General features: G+C 40.0%; 2 protein-coding genes across 2 annotated transcripts in view; one reads left to right on the top strand and one right to left on the bottom strand.

Moving 5' to 3' along the window:
• The window catches only part of LOC119738756 (DNA-dependent protein kinase catalytic subunit-like), an 85,306-nt gene that overhangs the window by 11,333 nt on the left and 50,557 nt on the right, over nucleotides 1–23,416 (top strand). The window contains exons 15-38 of the mRNA XM_038213705.1: nucleotides 201–344; nucleotides 5,251–5,363; nucleotides 5,641–5,800; nucleotides 6,205–6,462; nucleotides 6,765–6,924; nucleotides 7,347–7,465; nucleotides 7,695–7,887; nucleotides 9,519–9,577; nucleotides 10,225–10,308; nucleotides 10,469–10,744; nucleotides 11,119–11,246; nucleotides 12,059–12,153; nucleotides 13,338–13,440; nucleotides 13,917–14,050; nucleotides 14,998–15,067; nucleotides 15,870–16,057; nucleotides 16,944–17,188; nucleotides 17,787–17,909; nucleotides 18,606–18,700; nucleotides 19,294–19,438; nucleotides 20,369–20,527; nucleotides 21,348–21,589; nucleotides 22,257–22,392; nucleotides 23,237–23,394. Coding sequence (XP_038069633.1) covers nucleotides 201–344; nucleotides 5,251–5,363; nucleotides 5,641–5,800; nucleotides 6,205–6,462; nucleotides 6,765–6,924; nucleotides 7,347–7,465; nucleotides 7,695–7,887; nucleotides 9,519–9,577; nucleotides 10,225–10,308; nucleotides 10,469–10,744; nucleotides 11,119–11,246; nucleotides 12,059–12,153; nucleotides 13,338–13,440; nucleotides 13,917–14,050; nucleotides 14,998–15,067; nucleotides 15,870–16,057; nucleotides 16,944–17,188; nucleotides 17,787–17,909; nucleotides 18,606–18,700; nucleotides 19,294–19,438; nucleotides 20,369–20,527; nucleotides 21,348–21,589; nucleotides 22,257–22,392; nucleotides 23,237–23,394 — 3,587 coding nt within the window. The remainder of the gene's footprint in view (nucleotides 1–200; nucleotides 345–5,250; nucleotides 5,364–5,640; nucleotides 5,801–6,204; nucleotides 6,463–6,764; nucleotides 6,925–7,346; nucleotides 7,466–7,694; nucleotides 7,888–9,518; nucleotides 9,578–10,224; nucleotides 10,309–10,468; nucleotides 10,745–11,118; nucleotides 11,247–12,058; nucleotides 12,154–13,337; nucleotides 13,441–13,916; nucleotides 14,051–14,997; nucleotides 15,068–15,869; nucleotides 16,058–16,943; nucleotides 17,189–17,786; nucleotides 17,910–18,605; nucleotides 18,701–19,293; nucleotides 19,439–20,368; nucleotides 20,528–21,347; nucleotides 21,590–22,256; nucleotides 22,393–23,236; nucleotides 23,395–23,416) is intronic.
• LOC119738757 (E3 ubiquitin-protein ligase TRIM56-like) lies at nucleotides 402–4,182 on the bottom strand. The gene is made up of 2 exons (XM_038213706.1): nucleotides 3,891–4,182; nucleotides 402–2,874 (listed from the first exon to the last, which is right to left on the bottom strand). The coding sequence occupies exon 2, from the start codon at nucleotides 2,852–2,854 to the stop codon at nucleotides 1,949–1,951; it is 906 nt and encodes a 301-aa protein (XP_038069634.1). The 5' UTR covers nucleotides 2,855–2,874; nucleotides 3,891–4,182; the 3' UTR covers nucleotides 402–1,948.

Genomic DNA, 23,416 nt, shown 5'->3' with positions numbered 1-23,416 from the left:
CACCAAAATGGTCGATTCGCCGGTATGTCAGCTCTGCGACGATTTATTGGTGCCAAACAATTTAAAATTTTTGCTGATGTGTGATAAAAAAATTAACTTGAGCACGCTTGATTGTGTAGTATTAAGATTTGGTTAGAAATAATAAATATGCAGAGTCTATGTCAATAGTTAACCGTGTTCCTGTATGTTTCAATTCCCAGGAAATCCAAGCCATGGGAATGAACTATGCAGACAGACGCAAGATCCACATCATCCTGTATGATGAATTAATCTCCTCCATCTTAAAGATTCTGGGCAAATTAGACTTGTCGTCTGTTAAGGAGACAACCCAAGCTCAAGATCAGGTAAGGATTAAGCTCTCATGTTCTTTGTTTAAATGGGTCGCATGATGACTTTTTGGGGGTTTATTTCAGGTATACAACTTTTCATTGGATCGGTTGATTTCCTCATTTTGACTTCACACTTTGCCATTAAAATGGAAAAACTCTATACAGTCTTTTTTTGTTACTCCCTAGTTACATTTCTCACAGCGAAACTTGTAAAACATATGAAAACCTATATTTCAACTTGGGAACTGTTTTTTAAAGGTAATCTATGTAACCCATAAAAACCTTTCTTTTAATTCTGCCATAAATTTGAACAACTTCTTAAGAAATAGATTAAAATCAGTTTGATGCACAGTTTAGTTATGATGCCAAAATAACAACAGATTTTTGTACAAGTGTTTCAGAATTGAGCAAATGGCATAAAATTGTTTTACAGTAACTTTGTCTCGAGGGTAAGCAATACATGTATACTGTATTTTTGCTACACCTGTACCTCATGCTGATAAAGTGCATGGTTTTGCACCCTAAAAACCTGTAAATGCCTTTATTACGGCACTTGGAATACCTTCAAAACCTAACTTTTGATTTTTTTAAACGTATTTAAAAACCTATATTGATGTGGATGTGCAGTTTAAGGCCTGTAGATTCATGTCTGTTATTTTAAAGAAGCATTATGAGAGATTGCACACTTTTGGGATCAGATATGTTTTTACCATGACATGTACAATACATTGATCATAGATAGAATTGAGCTCATGTTTATATGAATACCAAATACATAAAATGTCCTCATTCCAAAAAGACATTTTTCAAATAACAAATTAAACTTAATGAAAACCAAATCTTAAAACAAAAATTCACCTACATGTAAAACAAATGATCATTATCAATGTACATGTACCACCTTTGGCATATTTACAACATGTGTTCATTTTGCTGCATACAGTTTTCATTTTTTTCCACTATCTTTTTTGGATGTTAATCATAATGAAGTAGCGAAACAACCTTAGTGTCAGCATTTGTCATGGCAACAAGGTCTCCTGAGTCGTTCACTATGTTCTCCAAAAAATGCTGACGCACACAATGAACGTATTATTCCTGTTGGGGCTGAGGTTTTTTTTTCCTTTTTCAACATCTGCAGTTGCTTCATGCATTATTAGCAACATTTCACTACCAGTCATAATGAATATTATTTTGAGGACTTTGTAAGCAGCTATCCAAACATTGACATTTTTTATAGTTGGTATTGTGGACAACGCCATTTGAAACAGCTTTTGGGCTGAACGTGCCACAAGTTTTAATATGTACATTGAAAACATTATTATCAGTCGTGCGTGCTTTGTGCCGATACGTGCGCCAACCAGTACATGCACACGAAATGTCCTGCACACGAAATGTCCTGCACACAAAACGTCCTGCACACAAAACGTCCTGCACACAAAACGTCCTGCACACCAGCTCTCAGAGTGGGCATGAACCACCATCTACCTTTCTTGGAGTCCATCATAAGATGTAGCGTAAGGAAACTCTTGTGGTCCACAGCCATGAAAATGTAAAGTTATATTTGTCATCAACATCAGAACAAGATAAACCATCATGTGCCGTACATTGACAGTGAGGTCCTAATGTCTCTGATTTTTATGGGGATTAAACTTGAGGCTGGTAAGAAAGATAGCATCATTATAGATTCTCTCAGCTTCTTCTTTCAATCGGTGCTCCTGTTGTCTAACCCTCGCTATCTCCTCATCAGCCTTTTGGGAGATCCTTCTCCGAATCTCGTCAAAGTTGGAGTCCAGTTCTTCCTGAGACTTGATCGTTTCCTTCCTGGCTTCGCTCAACGCTGTTTTGGTTTTCTCTGCTTTTGCGAGAAGTTCCGCGACATCTTGTTTGCATTTCTTCACCGCTTCAGCCGGACTCGTGAGTGCATGGCCTTGACTGCCATGCTCAAGAGCAGAGCATGCCTGGCAAACCAAGCGCTCACACGTGTTGCAGTAAAGGTTTAAATCTTGCTCAGTGTGGACTTTACATTTTGGAGTACGGTCTCTCAGCTCACTCTTGTACACTACTTCTCCAGACTTGAACTGAGCCAACGTGTAGATTTTATGCGATTTCATTACAGTCATCCTTTGGTGTGCCGTTTGACATTCTCGACAGAGGAAATGACCACAGTCCATGCATCGACATGTGGCTGGATTATCCTCATCACACGATTGACATTTGATCTCTGACCCTTGACCTTGTAGCTGTTCTTGTATTTGCGCCTCCTCCACCAGGACACACAGGCTCAGATTAGCGCACAAATCTTCAATGCCTGTCGTTGAGGTTTTACGTCCACATGTTGGACACTTGATCGCAGTCGTGCTATCCTCCTGGTTCAAGCTGAGTTTTTGAAGGCATTCCAAGCAAAAACTGTGCAGGCAGTCCAGTATCTTGGGTTCCTTAAATTGATTGGTGCAGAGGGGACATGTCAACTGACCTGTTTTAACATTCTTGCCCAGTGACTGAGAGTCTGAAGCATTGGATGCCATTTTGACTAGGAGAAACGGATCTGTAAAAATCAGGAAGAAAAGATGTCATTACAGTTAAAATAATTATAATTATTGTTATTATAATTTTAAGACCATATTTTAAGCCGATATATAATAGCTTTTGTTGTACTTTTGCATTATTAACTCCATCGAAGAAGGAGTTTACATATTGTATATGAACAAGCAAAGAGTAAAAATATGTACATATCAAGCATGATATTGTTTTATACTTGTACATGTAAACCGTTACACTTTGAAGCAGGTGCATACCATCTTATTGACAATTAAATCTTACACATATTTGTACATATCGTATTGCAACCCTTGTGTTTATTACTGAAATATATCCAACATTTCTTATAGTTGTTCATCTTGCTAAAAGCCTCTTTTTCACATGTTTACTTGATTTTCAAAAATTTATGATACACCAAGTTTTTACCCTCAATGTGTATACAACGCATTGCATATAAACTACCTTGCATGTGCGTGTATGTACGATGCATGTGCAGGGGTGGCACGAGCAGCTCATAATGCACTTATTTTCAGTAAGAAACATCCGATAGAGGGAGTAAAAATATGCTAAATCCCACATCACAGTAGCCAGCAACTATTATTACATTTCTTTACCCAGGGTGTGCCCAAGCAATTTAAAAGTCGTTTCCATTGGGGCCCTGCATACACTACTAATGATTTTACACACATGTACAAATACAATACATTACAAATACAATACACCACAATGAAATAAAATAAAAACATACGAGAATGATTCTAAAGCAACTATTAAAGACAACAAATACATATTTCATTTGTATTCAGTCTATCATAGCAATTTCATATGAAATAAACTTAATACACATTTGATAGTTATCAGTCATTACTGTTAAATTTCACTAAAAGACCTTCCTCCTACCGGTATATTGTTCAGGTTTTAATATCGTAACATACTGGTCCACCCTGTGAGTGTGTGACAGTTATTGTTCTATTTCAAGTGTTTGCAGTTTCTGAATGAGTAGTTTCTGTTAGTAAACCTTACCTGAGTGTTTCTGCCACCAGTTAGTTCAATCCACAAATTTAATTTAATACTGTTGAATCAAAATGAAAGCAGGATACGCGAGTGCTCTAGTTCAACAATAGCGTGTGGCACTGCTGAATTACAACTGCGCAGAACACGTATAGCATTGTGAAGCACAAACAATTGAACCCTCTGTGTGTCAATAGTACGGTGCATCGTACATGTACAAAATGCATATGTACAACACTGTACATGTTTTTGTGTAGGCCAACGCTGAGCAGCACAGCACAACTCCATTATGCCATTATCAATGATCAGTTAAAGGTCAAGGTTCATTTGCGGATTTTTTTTGTAACAGCGCTTTCCAAAGAGTGGTGGTGGTGGGGGGGGGGGGGGTGTTTAAAATGATTGTGTACATTTTCATACCGGTACAAAAGTGATTATAAACCTTTAGGCCACAGATGCAAAATATGATTATGGTATAAGGCCAAGTAAAAAAAAATTGTTTCTAGTCTGGCCTTTTTTGAACAAATTAAGGAGGTGGGCACTTTTTTCCCCTATTCCCCCCCCCCCCAAAGGTACAAGTCACATCGGGATGTATGTGAATTGTTCGTTTTGCTAAAGAACACGTAACTTTTTTTGTGATCCGTGGACAGAAGTTTAAATGGTGTTTGTGTTTAAAATTTTGTAACTTGAAAAGTACATGAGTGATTTGAATGATTTTTGTACTAAAAGAAAGCGTATTAATTTGGCTTTCATATCCTAGATTTTGAAAGTGCTACTTCAGTTAAAAAAAGTGCAGAACTTCGAAGTGCAAAACTTCAGATAAAAAATGGTCCTGAAATTTGGGTTTCATTTTTTTTTTACTCACCCTGTATTTACACAGATTTCAAGAATACAAATAAACTGAAAGATACCTTGGACAATTGCTCTCCGACTGTGTTTTTTTTTCATGTGAAGTACCAAAATTACTGCAAATCTTAAGTAGCAGTCAATAATTTCACAGGGTATTTGGTACCATTTCTATCTTCACTGTGAGCAAGGTTTTCTCATTTAATCACCAATGTTCCTACATGTACATGCTTTTAAGATGCGGTTTCAAATTTCCCTCTTCTAATTTCCCTTTTTCACAAAATTCTAAATTTCAGCCTTTGCTCAAGCAAAACTTGTTCTTTTACATTGTTTAATGTTGTACTCAAACTCCTGTCATGCATGTCTTCATTGATGATCTTCACTAAAAACTCTCTGTTCAAATATCCCGTAGATGTCTTTCAAGTTAACATTGAGTACAGTCTGGTTTAACATCAGAGTTTTATATTTTATGTAAATTACATTCATTTTATGAAATTTATGTTCATTTATTCACAATTCTCATTTGCAGGCTGCTGTCGATACAGATTCGACTGAGGATGCCTCCTCAGACCCTGTGCATGGCTTACACGCCACAAAACCAAAGGATTTCCAGATTTTCATCAACCTGGTCGACTTCTGTAGGTGAGTTAAATTTAAACATGGAAATTAAACCAGCATTTATACATATTGAACGATTCCCTACAACTGCTTGTACTTGCTGTATTGTTATTCCTTAATATGGATCTTCTTCTAGTTCCTACATATGCATGTATTGGCCAAACCCAAACCCTAACCCTAACCCTAACCCCTAACCCTCTCGGCCTAAACCTCTCATGTTAACCCTGTAGCTCTAACCCTCTTTCCCTAACCCTCCTGCTCTAACTCTCTCACCCCGATACTGTAATTATTGTTTCCATAGAGACCTTCTCCCAGCCAATCAGCCGACACTATTCAAGCAGTGGGTCTATCGTTTTGGCCATGAGGTCATTCTCTTGTCCAGTCGACTGCCGCTGGTCAGTGGCTTCTACAAGCTGCTGACCGTATGCATGTCCATCTGTTCCAAGATTCAATATTTCAAGGTGATAAGTAGCTCATTAAAAAATCTTTTCAACAAAATATGAATTCTTTTGTGATTTTTCCCCTCACTTTGCCCTTTTGTACAAGTACTCTTGCAGGTGACAGTGTTTTGATCCATTTTAATTTCCATTTTCTGTAGCATGCACTTCGACAAATAAGGAGAATTTTCGAGAAAGAAATGCTTTTTTGCCTCACTCCTTCAAACTGATCTGCTTCCATGGAATTTTTTCAAGGCGTGAGATAAGAAATGTTTTGTGTCTTGAAATGTGAAGGTTTTTTGGGTCTAATTTGAAGAAAACCATTTTTACCAATGTGGAGGCAATAGGTTTAGATAGAGTTACCTAAGATCTCTTTTTCTGATCTGTACCAGTGTTTGAATGACAATTTCACTTAAACCATTTCCCAGGCCATCAAGTCATCAGATGCTAGCAGCCAGGAAGATTCCATGGAGGTAGACCTCCCTTCCTCCTCCCATCGCTCGTCTCGTGTCTCAGCCTCTGACTGCTCAGCCTGCTTCACACTCTTTGCTAAGTTCTCTAAGGAGGTCTTAGTCCGTCTCAAGCAGTACAAGGATGATTTGCTTGCATCGTGTTTGCTCCTAGTTCTCTCCCTACCCCATGAGATAGTGAAAGATGAAGTGGCTCAACTTGTACCAGCTTTACAGGTATGTTTAATCTTGCTAGAGGATACACTGAGGTCAAGGAAACTGTAGAAGCTGTATATTCAGAGGTAAATATCCGTTGACCTCAGTTGATCAAAAAATTCCTCATGTCTTCCTGACAATTAGTGAAGAAATAAATGCTGCATTTGATTAGAAACCCTATTTATTCACGGTTTGTTGCATGGTGAACCTTGCATAGTAGAGGTTTTCAAATCAGTTGTAAAATTGAGGAGAATATTCCCGCAACCGTTCATGCCACTTTTGAGTAGAAGACAACCTTTCAGTTGCTACCTTTTTTGTTTCAGATGACATTTCGTATCGGCCTGAGCTACCTTCCTTTAGCCGAGACTGGTTTGGAAGCCTTAGAGGGATGGATGCGTCATCTTCCATCTGGCTCCCTCCGACCACACCTGAAGGAGATATTACCTCTACTGGATGGTTACCTGAGAGGTACAGTTACCCAAGGTAAGAACTGCCTGATCTTCTATCTGATTCCCTTTAACCATACCTGAGGGAAATATTACCTCTACTTGATGGTTACCTTAGAGGTACAGTTACCTAAAGTAAGAACTGCGTTATCATCCGTCTGATTTTCTTCAACAAAACCTGAAGGAGTTACTACCTCTACCGGTGGTTACCTAAGAAGTACAGTTACCCAAGGTAAGAGCTGCATCATCATCCACCTGATTCTCTTTAACCGTACCTGAAGGAGATATTACCTGTACTTGATGGTAACCTTAGAGGTACAGTTACCCAAGGTAAAGACTGCCCTATCTTTCTGATTCTACTGGTTGTTTACCCAGATTTTTAGCTCTGGTTTCTCTTATGGGCCATTTCATTATAATTTTGTTACCTTGATTGATGGACAGGTCTCTTTTTCTGATTAGGCGCTGATGTAGCTGAGGTTGTCAAGACAGTAACTATGGCGACTGCGTCTAGTTCTGCACGGCCTGGTAAAAGAAAGCTTCCCTTTAAATTAGTTCGGGATGCAGGCAGCACAGGGCAAGTAAGTTGACACATGTAGTCCTGAAGAGGACTGGGCAGCACCGTTTTATTTAAATCTTTTCTCTTTTTAATTTTGCCTCTGTATGTTGCAGCATCATTCACTATCAATGAAATGTGTTCTCCTTTGCCATATTATTTTTGCAAAAATAGATACCTGTATGATGACAAAATGCCCTGCAACTCCTAAATTTTCAAAATGATCTCCGTTTGTGTCTTTTTCTGTGTTACAGACCCAAGATTCACCATTACGGAGTGTTCAGCTTCGCATCATGCAGCTACTGGGATCCCTTGGCGGTCAGACAAATGCATGCCTACTGGAGACAAGTACCGAAGAGGTTGCTAAAGTGGCAGTCGCTTGGGATACCAAGCCCAGATTACAGTTTGCTGTACCATTCTACGACATGAAACCAAACATTGAGCTAGGTAGGAAGTCGCTTGGGATACCAAGCCCAGATTACAGTTTGCTGTACCATTCTATGACATGAAACCAAACATTGAGCTAGGTAGGCAGTTGCTTGGGATACCAAGCCCAGATTACAGTTTGTTGTACCATTCTACGACATGAAACCAAACATTGAGCTAGGTAGGCAGTCGCTTGGGATACCAAGCCCAGATGACAGTTTGCTGTGCCATTCTACGACATGAAACCAAACATTGAGCTAGGTAGGCAGTTGCTTGGGATACCAAGCCCAGATGACAGTTTGCTGTACCATTCTACGACATGAAACCAAACATTGAGCTAGGTAGGCAGTCGCTTGGGATACCAAACCCAGATTACAGTTTGCTGTGCCATTCTAGGACATGAAACCAAACATTGAGCTAGGTAGGCAGTTGCTTGGGATACCAAGCCCAGATTACAGTTTGCTGTACCATTCTACGACATGAAACCAAACATTGAGCTAGGTAGGCAGTCGCTTGGGATACCAAGCCCAGATTACAGTTTGCTGTGCCATTCTAGGACATGAAACCAAACATTGAGCTAGGTAGGCAGTCGCTTGGGATACCAAGCCCAGATGACAGTTTGCTGTGCCATTCTACGACATGAAACCAAACATTGAGCTAGGTAGGCAGTTGCTTGGGATACCAAGCCCAGATTACAGTTTGCTGTACCATTCTAGGACATGAAACCAAACATTGAGCTAGGTAGGCAGTCGCTTGGGATACCAAGCCCAGATTACAGTTTGCTGTACCATTCTAGGACATGAAACCAAACATTGAGCTAGGTAGGCAGTCGCTTGGGATACCAAGCCCAGATTACAGTTTGCTGTACCATTCTACGACATGAAACCAAACATTGAGCTAGGTAGGCAGTTGCCCAGATTACAGTTCGCTGTACCATTCTACGACATGAAACCAAACATTGAGCTAGGTAGGCAGTCGCTTGGGATACCAAGCCCAGATTACAGTTTGCTGTACCATTCTACGACATGAAACCAAACATTGAGCTAGGTAGGAAGTCGCTTGGGATACCAAGCCCAGATTACAGTTTGCTGTACCATTCTACGACATGAAACCAAACATTGAGCTAGGTAAGCAGTCGCTTGGGATACCAAGCCCAGATTACAGTTTGCTGTACCATTCTATGACATGAAACCAAACATTGAGCAAGGTAGGCAGTCGCTTGGGATACCATGTCCAGATTACAGTTTGCTGTACCATTCTATGACATGAAACCAAACATTGAGCTAGGTAGGAAGTCGCTTGGGATACCAAGCCCAGATTACAGTTTGCTGTACCATTCTATGACATGAAACCAAACATTGAGCTAGGTAGGAAGTCGCTTGAGATACCAAGCCCAGATTACAGTCTGCTGTACCATTCTACGACATGAAACCAAACATTGAGCTAGGTAGGCAGTTGCTTGGGATACCAAGCCCAGATTACAGTTTGCTGTACCAATTTACTGTACCAATATATTTTTTCTTTTAATTGCATTGCATTGTCAGAAGTATTTCACGTCTTCCCTACTGAGGGTACTACTAATGCACAGAGTATTACTTTTAACTTCAATCTTTAGTTTTTTAAGACATGTTTTTTTTATGTCAAATTTTCAGATCAATTTCTGCCAAGGGTTGTCGAGCTCGCTTTGACATCAGGGGATCGACAGACAAAAGTGGGTATATGTGAGGGTTTGGAAAGCATACAGTTTTACCCTAGACTTGAATAAAGAGAGAGGCAATTGTTGTAAAGTGTCTTGCCCAAGAACACAGCACCATGTTCCCAGTCAGGGTTCAAACCATGTACCATCATATATAATTCGGCCACCAAGACCTTTGGTCCACAGGACTCCACCCTGAGTTTGAGCTCAAGTTCACTGATGATTAAAACAAAGTTCCTAGCTTAATATTTTGGGAATTGTGGCCTAGTGGTTAGGGTTAGTGACTCATGATCAGAGAGTCAAGGGTTTGAACCCTGCTGCTAGCCACATGTTTTGTCCTTGGGCAAGCCACTTCATCCCCTCTTGCCTCTCTCCACCCAGGAGTATAATGGGTACTGGCATTAGCTGGGGAGTAACCGGCCGATACGATGGACTAGCATCCCATCCAGGGGGAGAAGAAATATTCCCAGTCACTCACTGTACTTTTGTTCATTTGTTGGCCGAATAAATAATAATAATAATAATAATAAAAATGATGTCAAGGAAACCAATGAAAAACACTGGCCTGATGGGCATATTGGGGAGTGACAGACTTTACAATTTGTTTTGCAAGCTTAATATCTGAACCCTTTCAAACCTACCTGTGCTTTTGCTTATCCTAGGTTGCAGCATGTGAGTCATTGCACACCCTGGTTCTTTACATGCTTGGTAAAGGAACTCAACAGCCAGAACAGAGACAAGCTAAGGTGAGTATGACGGATATAAAAGCTATAAAAGAGACCATACAACAGTTTTGCGGGTAGAAAATCAGGTCTAATTCAAATGTGGATTAGCTTTGGCGAAGTACACATTTTACGGAATACTAATTAACAAATCGAGCTTTTTGTATTCCTTGTTTATCTTCAGAGCCCCATGCAGCATCTGTATCGGCGCGTATTCCCCGCCCTGCTTCGCCTCGCTTGCGACGTCGAGCTGGTTGCCAGGCAACTCTTTGAGCCCCTGGTGATGCAGTTGATTCACTGGTTTACGGGAAACAAGAAGTACGAGAGCGAGGAGACGTCGGCGTTACTGAACGCCATGTTGGATGGAGTCATCCATCCTACTGATACCTCCCTGAGAGATTTCTCAGCTCGTTGTCTGAAAGAATTCCTCAGGTGGTCCATCAAGCAAACTTCCAAGAAAGTACGTTGGCAGCATCCCAAGTACAAGCTATATTAGTGTAACCAGGAGGGGTAGATTGTAATGGGATGGAGATTTTAAAAGCAAAATCAGGACGCTGATATGAATAAAAATAACACAGAACAGCCTCTAAGATACCCGCAGTGCATAAGGTGTATGGGTGACTGCCTACATTGCTCACTTTTGGCTTTTGCACATGCGTACATCCCTTTCAGGTTCAGTGCTTGCAGGGTTAGCTCAGAATTTGTTTTAGCGCTATTAACACAAAGTGGTGATCATAAGCACGGAATTTTGTGGTTAACAGAGCCATGAAATTATACATTGTTAGGAAAGAAAGTTTAATTTTAACAGTTTAATTTTTTCTTGAATTCCTTCAGCAACAAGAGAAGAGCCCCATAAACACCAAATCTCTTCTGAAGCGCCTGTACAGCATGGCATTACATCCCAGCAGCTTCAAGAGACTAGGTGCTGCACTGACCTTCAATCATATCTACACGGTATTCCGGTGAGTAAATCTGACCAAACAAGACCGATCATCAATCAAGACGCATGTCAGCGTTTAAGTCGAGTCCATCACAAGTCCAATCACAGGTCCATCTCAAGACCTTCAGTCTCAAGTCAAGTCACTAGCTATTCAAATGAACTGTGACAAAAGCATTCCTTTGTCAGTGTTCTTGGGACTGGACTTGTGAAAGGACTTGAAATGGAGTCGACTACAACACTGATGCATGTCGGACATTAATTAAAGCTGTGATTGGTCGAAACATCATGGGGAGGGGCCTAATGGATCTGTCTATGACATGGGCGTGGCCATTGTTAATAATCTGTAATAATAGACATAATTTCCAGCGCCTTGAGTACCTAATTGTTTGTAGATACGTGCGCTATATAAGACTCCATTATTATTATTACCATGTTGGAGCGTGGCCATTGGTGACCATGGTGAAGGTGGGGCCATTAACATTAGCCACGCCCCTGCAGTGGAAACTGTCGGGATTGTACTACAATTATGCAAATAATGACCTACCAGGGCTGTGGCCACTTTTAATGTACCACGCCCCTCCTGGGCAAAAAGTCTAAATTATATGAAGGTGCTGTGGCATCAATTGACAGTATCCAAGACCCCCTTCATTGGAAGTAGTCAGAACTATCTACAGTTTTATAATTAAAAAGAGAATAAAAATGTAATTATAAAGACATGTTAATGCATTGAGCCAAAGAAGTTCGATGGCATTTGTCAGATTTCTGCTAAGGTCATAGATGTATTAAACATATTAGAAAATCTTGAAATGTATTTGATTATTGTTTTCGTTGCAGTGAGGAGGATTCTCTGATTGATCAGTTTATCTGTGAGATCTTGGTTATCTTTGTCAACAGTCTGGCATTAGCTCATCATGACGACAAGTCACTTGGTAGGCATCAGGTCATATGTCAGGCATTCTGGCAAAATGACACAGATCTGGGCACAGGCCGTTGTGGAAAAAAATACACAAAGACAAATGGGTTTATTTTTATTTTTTTTAGATTTATTGATATTTGTAATCTTTGATATGTCTACTGCACGTATATTAAAAATCATAGAATGGAAGTTTTTTTTATGGAAAAACAGTTGGCATCTTTCATTTTCACGTTAACAAAACTCGAAAACTTTATAGGCCTTTTCTCAGTATTTTACTTTTTGGACATGCCGATATATGCAAAATTTAAAGAGCCATTATTTGTCATTGGAACGTCCGATTGAAGTGCAACAAAAAGTTTTGTAAGGAGATTTTATTCTCTTTTCTCATGTCTGCAAAACCTCCTTTGACCTTTGCCCAGTTTTTTCTCCTTGTGCCAGAATGCGTCAAATTTAACTTCTGCTGGTACCAGTGAGCCAACCTATAGTGCTCTTTATAACTGACGGACTGACTGACTGACTCCCCGACTGACTCCCCGTCACTTGTGGGTTAGACTGGTTACCTATTTCACTGACTGACTGGCAATTATGACTTGCACTGCTCTGGGAGTAGCTGTAGGAGGCTAACTATTGGTATATATGATGTAGTATCTGCACCCATGTGCCATAGTCTGGCGCTGCTTGTTTCATGTACTTTCATGATACATGTGCAGGTAATAAGTCAAGTCACAATGCAAACGACGAAAGTAGATGTTTCATTTCCATCACATTGTCACTATAGCTTATCCTGCTTAAACTTTAAGCCATTCTTTAATCAACTGAAAAAAAATCACCAGCTTACTTCGTTCTGACTCTAACCACCACCTCCTGCCTACTAGTGCAGGTAATGGCAACACAATTTTTCTCTACTATGCTTTGAGTTATCATGATTAGATAATTTTTCACCTTTTTTGGGTTCAATATTGGGTTTTGCCCTTCACTGACATAGTTTTTTCTTAACATATACACTGCATTCTCAGTGTTGGCCTGAGTGATTCCGAGGAAAAAAAAATCACAAACTACTTGGATGGGACTCGAACCCACGACCTCCTGCTTACTAGTACACTCGATGACCGAACTTGCCAGGGTCGGCTTGCTGGTAGAGTTTACATCACCCCCGATGCAAATTCCATAATCTTTTCTTGGGTTTTCTGGATGTAGGGACTCAACTGCAAGGAGTCGCAGTCCTGAATCATCTGGAGAGAATCATTCGAGTCAAGGCAGATATGCTGAACAAGGACAGTAAGATACGAAGAAGCCCAAGGTACGTAGAGTTCCAACATCTTAAAGGTACATTGGATCATTTGCTTTTCTGTAATTTTTTGTTTTCGCTTGAAGCATTACAACTAACCTGTTGAAGTTTCAGCTCAGTGGATACTATACATTTGGGAAAATAGAGAAAATGTATGGACTTTTTTGGGTCTCGTAACTGGATTCCGTTTCTAGTGCATTTGAAAAAAATATATCCATGGGCAAGCTAGTTTGCAATTACCTTCGAAGTTTTGAACAATACCATTTCAGGTGCCATAACTTAAGGTATTTGCTACCAGTCCTATCTTCACTTTGAGCAAGGTTTCTGCCATTAAATTGGTAGGCATGTTTTGCGTAAAATTGCAAATGATCCTATGTGGTTTTAAGTTTGTTTTAATATGTGAGAGTCTTTGTTCTAAATTACCAAGATTGGTGAAATGAACTGATTACCATAGTTTGTTATCTGGTTGTCATTATTTCATATTGCAGGGAGTTCCCTGTGGATGTATGTCCTAACCTGAGCATGCTAGTCATCTGGTTGCTTCGTCAGTGTGGTCGTGCCCAGACAGAGTGCAGACATCAATGCATGATGCTCATCTATAAGATGACCTCACTCTTACCAGGTACAAGACTGAAAAACGGAATGAGCTTTGGAAGAGTATTTTTCATTAGACAGACAAAATAATTCTGTAAATGAACCGCAAAGACATTTCCAAACGAGACACTGCAAACATTTGACTTCATAGCTCAGTTGGTAGAGCACCATTAACAGCAATCCAGGGGTCGCAGATTCAACCTCACTCCAGTCAATTTCTTTGTTCGTCTTTTAAATCAATTTGGATAAAGTAAACTGAAAGGTATTCATATATAGTCGTGTTCCCTAACGTGGCGCACTTCGAAGCTTGCCCAACTTTCCTCGTGTAGTGTTGCCAAACCTCTTTGTTGACAAACCGCAAATTCATGCAGTAAAATAATGGTACTTTTACCTTATTAATGCTTGCTATTTAACCTCTGTGAACAATTTCGGTTTCATAAAATTTAAGCCGAAATTAAAAAAACGGTGACGTCCGGAAATTGGGCACAAATTAGCGGAGTGTTCCCTAACGTGGCGCACTTAAATAAATCTCGGAAAATTCTAAATTAACATTTAAGAATTTCTGTAAACTTGATCAATTCTGATAAATCATTATTATTTCTACTTACATACCCAGCCAGATGTTTGTCAGAAAATTATTTTCTTATTTTTCGGGGCATTTTCAAAGGTTTCACTTTGCACTTGAAAATAAAATCGGAAAATCACGCCAAATAAATTTTTCTTTTAACTTTGTAGCGGGTAAATAAACTCGCAATTTATGAACGGGAGTGTTTAGAACTTGATGAAATTTTACTTTCTGTGAAATTTCAGTTAAAACTTTTACTCTAGCTAAGCGCTACAGGCGAAAAATCAAAGTGCGCCACGTTAGGAGCCGCGCCACGTTAGGGTACATCAACATATGTTCTATAGTGTAAAAAAAATGAAGAAAATTGAAATGTTTGCATTTTATTAAAAGTATTTTATTTTTGAATGCAGGTCGCAATACACCACAAACTTGGATGCAAAACACACTGAAGGAAAAAGGACCTGACTACTTTGTGTCTAGGTAAAGAATCATTCAGTAAATCATTTAAATTTTGGTTTTGTCCTGCACGGATGTTTTCCTATTAGTACCTTAACCTGCAGTTGGATCACTCTTGAAACACTTGAAAGTAGCCACAAATGTTGCATCGCATTGCACTCAGGTCACATTGCACAAACTGGTGGCCGTAATATCAGAATGTAATTCTTTGTTAACACCTAATGCGGGAGTACGTGAATACATTTTCAGATTTTTCTTTATCATGTTATGACAATAAACAATACAAAATCAAATGTCAGAACCAGGAATTCATTAGAAAAGGCCATTATTTTTTGGAAACATTTGGAAATTGTTACCCTTTTGCAATCTTGAAATCAATCAATTTCACTGGGTGTAAGACTATAGCAGAGATGGATATTCGTGAGGTTTTACTGTAAAGGTTAATAAAATACCTATAAAATATTATGTAGAACAAAAAACGGGTATTGTAAGGGGTGCCTTACATTTCTCTGAGGCCCAAAGCGACTTTCAAATCCTCTGTTTTTTTAATTTCCCCTGGTGTAGACCATTCTGGGCATGCTATCACTTCTAGCACACCTTCAATGATGAAAGCATTGTGCTAGCTTTTGTTCAGATAATTTGTCACTGGGCAGTTGCTTTGGATAGTAACAGGCTAGTAGTCACCCTATTGAACACTTTGGGCATTTTGTTGCTTCAAATAAACAAGCACAAATGCAAGTCATCCTATGTATCTTCAGCATTGGGGTTTTCCCCTTGCTTTCACATACCAAAGTTAATCCAAGGAATTATTTGTGTTTTATTTCAGATTTGAAGGTGGTGGGGTGAAGGCAACTCATCGTAGCGGTATCAGCAAGTATCCCACTCTGTCAGCTATGGGTCAAGCATTCACCGTCAAGCTGGCTTGTACGTGGTTTGAACATCTCTTGGCGGCTCTAGATTGTTATACTTGGATCTTTGGAGAGAAGCTTCTGTCTCCGTCTGCTGTATTCACAGGTTAGTAAGACGACGAGGTCTCTCACTTGTTGTCCCTTCTGTTCGCACCTTCACTTGCAGCACACGTTGTGCAATCTCCTCTCATTCCTTCACTGTATCTGTTCCAAAGGCCAGTACTGTCAGATATTCTTCTAGCTTTTGTCCTCATACTGCTGCACTTTAGAACTCCTTTACCTGAATCCTGTTTTACGCCAACTTATAATCTGTCACTGTTCAAAAGAAATGTGAATAGAAACATGTCTCTTCTCTCTCTCTAACTTTTTTCTCCATACTTTCCACTGTAGCCCGCACCTTGAGTGGCCCTCTGGCCATATGATTGGCAATTGCCCTAAAAAAAAAAATACATCCCCCCCCCCCCCGAAATTCTGGTTATAGTAAACCTAAAGCCTCGGTCCTGACTGTGCATTGATGATTATTCAGCAAACGGCCAGGATATCCAACAAAATTCTTTTGTCTCTGGGCTTCGAGTGGGTTCCTTTGGTAGATGATGCGGAAGGAAATTACACTTTTAGTGGAGAGAGGAAAACTCCAGAATGAATTCCAGTGTAAACCCACTGAATCAGGCAGGGACTAAACACCCAATCCACAAACTTTCCCAGAGGGGATTCGAACCCGGGTCACAGCTGTGGAGGGGAGGAAAGCATCGGTACGCAATGTATTGGACCCAGCCTCCACTTAATACATTTGTCAGATATAACAAACATTTTGTGTCCAGCCAAGTTTTAACTGTTTATTGTCAATGGTAGTTAGGTATGCAAGTACTCTTTTCTGCGCTTCGAGCAAGTTTTTTTCTCCTTAATTCATTAGGTTTGTTTCCACGTAATACCCAATGTCGCTGCATTCCTTTACCTAATTCATATCACAATTCTTTTCTTTTCCATTTCAGCTTCGGCAAGACGACCCTCGGTCCTCTTCCAAGCTCTCCACTACTTCTTATCCAGCTTGAGTCTCCTAGACATCACTGGAGCTGCTCGCAGTCTTGGGAAGGGCCGGGCCAAGACGTCAACCTCCCACCATGTCTTTACTCCTAGAGAGTCTGAGGACTACAGCCAAGGAAAGTGCACAGTGATTGTGAGACTGTGGGACTTCCTGACGGTGGTACTAGGGAACTATGCTGGTGAAGCTATTAAGGTATGTCAGCAGCCCCAGTGGAGGGACGCACCATTGGTGGATCTATTTGGGGGAGGTGTTTAGGTGGTGTAAACCCCTTTCCTAGGCTGCAGAAAAACACAGCAAATGCCTGCTAAACCCCCTCTTGGCAGCTAACCCCCCCCCCCCTCTTGATCCAAACCAGGATCCGCCCCTACACACTGCATGTGCACACTGGTTTTTTTCAAAAGTTCGCAAAACAAATGTTATTCTGAACATACACAAACCTGTATTCCAACTACCCATATGGATAACAAGATTTGACAATTTTTACCCCCCCCCAACAAAAAAAAAAAACCCAAAAATTAAAAAAAAACATTTATATGCATGACTCTGCATCATGCAGTCAGAAATATGATGGAAACTTTCATTCGCAAAAAAAATAAATCGGCCATACAAAAAAAACATAAATACTTCTCCGTCTAAACCTTGAAAATTGTTGTGCTTACTTCAGTGTGCCTCTATGGGTGGTTGGCAAACTTAGCTGCAGATACAAACATTGGTGTATATTGGCTCACCGCCGTTAAAAATGACTCAGTTTTTGTAACAACGATGATTTATTTTTGTTAATTTTGTTCAGGTCATGCCCAAGTCTGTTTGGCAAGACAGCTTATTTGATCTGCTCGTTGCCTGCGTTCTTCAACCCACACTGGTTGGTTTCAACATGGCTGATGTAGAGATCATGAACAACTTGCCCAAAACGGTACGTTTTGTGACATTGAGGGTCCTTTTAGTTGTCATTTGTGAAGTTCTTGTATTTTCTCATTGTTTGCACTTTAAAGTGTTGTTGTCAAATGTAATAACTCACATTAACCCTTACTCTCTGAGGGTGGTTTACTGCATGTCAGTTGGTTATGCCAATGCCCTCCAGCTGCAGTTTATTGGCAGATAGTTTGTCTTAACAGTGAAGGCTCCAATTGGCAGGAGTTGGAGGCCCTGGAGGGTGCCTGATACTGACCAGCTGGGGGCACTCACTTTGTTATCAGAGGACTCTCATTGTTCTCTGTGGCATGTATTGGAGTGCCTGTCCAGTTACCCTTGAAATGACATGGCAGATATTGGAGGGCCATGCAAAAAACATAGGAGATTTTCTTGAGGCACATATTGGCATGCGTTGGAGGGTCTAGTAGGGTAAGGGTTAAACTGTCTGAGGGATTTGAATTCACCAAAAATTAGTTATTGACAAAATATGTAATTTACATGATTTTTTGCTAATGCAGGCTTCAGCTGTTTTACAGATACAGTAAGCAGTAAGCAGAAAACAAAAAAGGCCCAAAACCTAAAATACAAAAAAAATAGTGAACCAACAATGAAAAATCCCCAAGCATAATTTCTCCATCTCGAAATACACTATGAACTGTGTGCAGTTGTTAATACTTATGCTGAATCCCATTGCCAGACTGGACAGCTGTTGAGTCTCATGTCGACTCGTCTACCGGCCAACCTGAAGAATGACCTGAGTAAAGCTGTCACTAAAAGCGTCACCAAAACCAGGTACTGTTTCTTATTCAGTTAAAAATCGGTGCAAATGTAACAATTATAAACCTGAACAAAGAAATTGACCCTGTCCCTAACCCTATTAATCCTAACCCTGCTCCGGTCAATTTTTTCGTTCAACTTTATTATTACACTCATTCAGTGTCTCATTGATTATTTGTAATAAAAGACCTTTTCCTCTGAGTAATTATCATTTGCTATTTCCCGGTTTGGCAGCATTACTAATGCTGCTAGTGTCGTGACTTTAGGCGTGATCCCTGGCTGTATGGCATATACGGGTTTATGGCTTCTGACTAGCGCCCCTTGAACAAAGACATTGATAAAATGGGGAGCCACCAACACATAGGGCTGGATAGCTCAGTTGGTAGAGCACCGGAACGGCAATCCGGAGGTCACAGTTTCAAATGCAGTCAATTTCTTTGCTCATTCAACTTTATAACTATTATATTGCACCCAGTTTCCCTTGTGGTTCAGAAATTACGGAAGCTATATGCTTCAAAAACAAATAATTCCAACAATTAAACAATTTAATAACCTGTATTCTTAAAACTGGTGTTTTGATGTAACCTACTTCTTTCTTCTTTTTGCAGTCGTCACGACTTGGCTAAACTTCTGCCATCCATGTTCAGTGGCGAAGATGATGTGGCCCCTGACCATGGACAACTGAGCCACCTGGTCAAAGGTTATGAGCAGTTGCATCAGGCGAACCTTCTATCTGCAGCAACAGCAGCCCAAGTATGCATTGGTTTAAGCATACTTCTTTTCACCCCTTCCAAAATCTCGACACCCATCTTATGGTTCAGCTTGGATATGGTGATTCTAGAGTTGATGGATATTTCTGATGGAAGTAACCATGGAATTTAGAACCAAGACTACTTTGTACTTTCTGAGTCCCAAAAGTTATGTGGAGTTACTCTGGTAAGAACCAACTATAGACGCAGTGCATGAGTACCCCCTCAAGGGTTACAAATGGAAAATGGGGGGCAGGGATGGGGGTTGAGGACTTGGAGGGACTCCTGAATGATTGCTGACAGGGCCTGATGCTCACACGAAGAGGGATTGTGCACATTCGGAAAAAACGTATTCATGCAAACTTCGCACCATACTCATGCGAACCAGCACACATATGCGGTTTTAAAGCTAATAGACCTATAGACTATTCTTTACCAACCTGTTGTAGGCTCATTTTACAGACCACAGGTTGCCAAACTGTGGAAGGTCAACATCACAAAAATCAAAAAAACTTTATACAGCATGTTTCCAAACTCATCATTCGATTGTTGAAAATACAAAGTAGCCAACCAATGCTACCAAAGACTTAACGAAAATACCTATTTCTTACACATTGAGGTGTTAATGTGCTATTTTTTGGCAAAATCTGTTGCCAATAACGACTTAAATGTCTTCCCTTGTGGCAGCCCAGACAACATGGCGCTCAATGTTTACAAATGAAAGACAGCTTTCTATAGACCCTTTGCAGCCGTTAAAATCTATGTTTATGTTTCAGTTTACAGTTCAACATGGTATCAACAACTCAATTTTTTCCACGCCACATGCTCTCTATAATTTGTTTTGGCTCAGATCGGGTCTCAACAAATTGTGTGCTATTCCATTGACACTAATGGAATTTTGTCCACTTATTTTCTGCTTATTCCATCTGTAAAGGGACGTGGCTGTTCGTTCCCTGTGCAACTTTTCACCTGTGTGTTTGATTCCCTCACTGCGTCAGACGAGGGCGGTAGACTGGTCCCAGCCAACCTTACGCCGGTATCTGTAGAGCTTGCAGGACGTCTGCTTGAGTTAGCATTCCAGCTAGGCATTGAGGTGGGAACTAGACTAATATTCTACTGTCGGTTGTCCGGACCTTTTCGATATTCGTAATGCATCTTGGGTATGGATGACAATTGAACCAGGCAATTTGTGTATAAATCAATGGGGCTGTGAACCAGTTGTAGAGGTCATTTTGTTCCTTATTATATATCAAGAATTTAGTGATCTCATGTCTCATTTGCATTGGTTATTTGGAATATAATTTTTTTTAGAATCATTGTTTAACCAGTTCGCGCTGGAGGCCGTGTATACACGCAATAAATATCTGTCGGGGACCCGCTTGCAGCGAGTGAGGCCAGAAATACGAGTGTGCTGCCCGAGGGTGATGGCTTCAACCCGCGTGCTTGAGTTCTTTTTTTTTAATGAAGCTTAACTTTTTATTGTTAACTTTTTTTACTCATTGTGAATTCAATGCAATTTTGCCTCTGGCAACCAATTTGAATTTTTAATAAACCATGAATAATAATAATAATAATAATAAAAAGTATCCCGCGCCTTAATGTTCCGTTCTTGTCAAAATAATCACGGTGTGAACTGGTTAGAGCTTAGTAGAATGGAGACAGTTTTGGGAAATCCCTTTTTAGATACCAATTTCACTACTCATGAATATGGATATTATGACCCATCAACATTGACCAATCTGAATCTAGCTTTCAAGCACATGCCTCCAACACTCACCAATCACAAACATCTCTGGGCCTGATGACTGATACCTAGAAATAATTTCAAGATGATTTCTTCTTTTTTTCTAAAATTTAATGAATTGCAAAACTATAAAATAAACCGCTCACTTTAACAACTCTTTCTCACACAGCCTAAAATGTTGGTATCCTGCATCCTCGACAAGACATCACTGTCCAGCGGAAACGGTTCCATCTTCAAAGGCGTCGTCTTCTACTCCACCTTCAAGACTCTACTGAATGGCGCGATGGCACTGCAGGCACAGAAGACCATTCCACTGCTGGTGAGGGAAGGTGGTAAAGACTTGACGCTCATGAGTAGTGTCCTCAATGGGCTCCTGGATTACTTGACGACCAGTCGGGAAATAAGGAAAAAGTAAGTTGTATTTCATGCTGTTTGTATTAATTTTCGGCAACAGTTTGAACCCATTAGCACATGTGTATTATGTTGTTTTACATTGTATTACATTATTACAAGCAGTGCATTGACTAATGGGCCAAAGTTCAACATGGCAAGCCTAGTTGTCTTACACGACCTCAAAATGGCGCATCTCTTCAACACAACCAACCTTATAGAACTGAAAAAAAGTCGCTAAATTCTGCTCGCAAATCATGGATAACTTTTAGAATATTTCATGTTGTTGTTACTGGTGCCTAGTTGTATACTGCATTTCTTCTCTTTTTTTTGTTCCTTTTTTTGTCCTGTTGTAAATTTTGTGTCTTAATTAAATTCTTAGTTTATATTAAATTATTTTTGTTTTTGTAACTGTGTATTGTAAGTTTGCTAAATATCCTTTTAAATTGTAATTCTTAAGTTATCTTTTGCCTCAGCAGAGGCCGTACAGGGAAACATTATTAATTGTCATTGTCATTGTCATTGTCATTGTCACACATAATGTATGTATGCCAGTTTCAAACAACTTTCCCCAAACAACCGTTTTATTGAGCTTTCTCTTGTAAACATGGTAAAGGATGCAGTCAAAGTTTGATTATTTACATTTGCCAATTGAATTTTTTTTTGTTTTTTGTTGTTGAAATACCAGACATGGGATGTCAGTGCACAGTGCTATTCTGACTCAGTGGGGCGCCCTCACAGTTGGTTTGAAGAAAGGTTGTTCACCTGACCTACAGAGCTTTGCCCTGCTGTTGCTACGGAAACTGCTTCAGATAGACGCTAAGGTAGATGGAAACTGTTGTGTCAAATCTGGATAGTCACAAATGTGAAGTTTTTAGGTGTCTATTTTCAAGTTTAAGAGTTGCAAAAATGAACCAAAATGTTTTGGCATGGACCTGCAGGGCTGTGGATGCAAAGTTAGGAGAGCGCCGTTTTTCTTAATGGAGGAAACATTTAACTTTATTTTCTAAATTGTCCCAACTAAAGTACACATACAGTGTTGGAGGACAGAATTGCCTTAGTGGACATTTGTGGGAGGGGGGGGGGCTATTGATATATATGCGCACAGCCATGCCTCTACATCCCAAGGAGATGAGGTGAGACATGTGAGTGGCCCTGCATTTAATATTCATACCTTGGCGCATTTGTAAGATTTCTTCCAACATTTGATTTTTGTTAAACTCAGAAAATAAGTCCAAAGCTGCACAGTATATATTTCAGTTCAGGAATGAGTTTTGAAACCAATACATAGAGCTGCTAAGCATAAATTTGCCCGATGAAAACAATTTGTGACACCAATATCGGGAATCGGCCAAGATTTTGCTGAATTTGGGCGCAATTCAATACATGACTCAGCAACTTTTGATTTGAAATCAAGATCCTGTAATCTTGTTTTCTTGGAATATACAGCATTCACTGAGCTAAAAGTTCATTGGGTTAGTTAATCTGCACCCTTTAGATTTTGAGCACTTTTATTGCTTCAAATGAACATGATGGACTGTACCTTTAAGGAAATATGGTGAGTTGTTCCACAGTTTAGTTCCAGTTATACACATGTAGCAAAAACTTGGTGCCCTGGGCCAACACATGCGTACTAGCTGACAGCATATATATTTGTTTGTATTTCAGTTTGTCAGTGATACCACCCATCCAGCCTTCAAGTCAGTTCTGGAGGCCTACGCATTCATGTTGACTGACACCTCAACGTCCTTGACCTTCAAGGCTCAGGTCATGGAGATTCTGTTTTTCTTCACGGCTATGCCAGACGCTGAGCTCGCTAAACTGAGGTCAGTGAAATTGTTTTAATTC

The sequence above is a fragment of the Patiria miniata genome, unplaced genomic scaffold (genome assembly GCF_015706575.1).
Source record: "Patiria miniata isolate m_02_andy unplaced genomic scaffold, ASM1570657v1 HiC_scaffold_3, whole genome shotgun sequence".
NCBI classification, from domain to species: domain Eukaryota; kingdom Metazoa; phylum Echinodermata; class Asteroidea; order Valvatida; family Asterinidae; genus Patiria; species Patiria miniata.
Note: the sequence above shows the minus strand (reverse complement) of the source record. Positions and strands in the feature narration are given on the sequence as shown.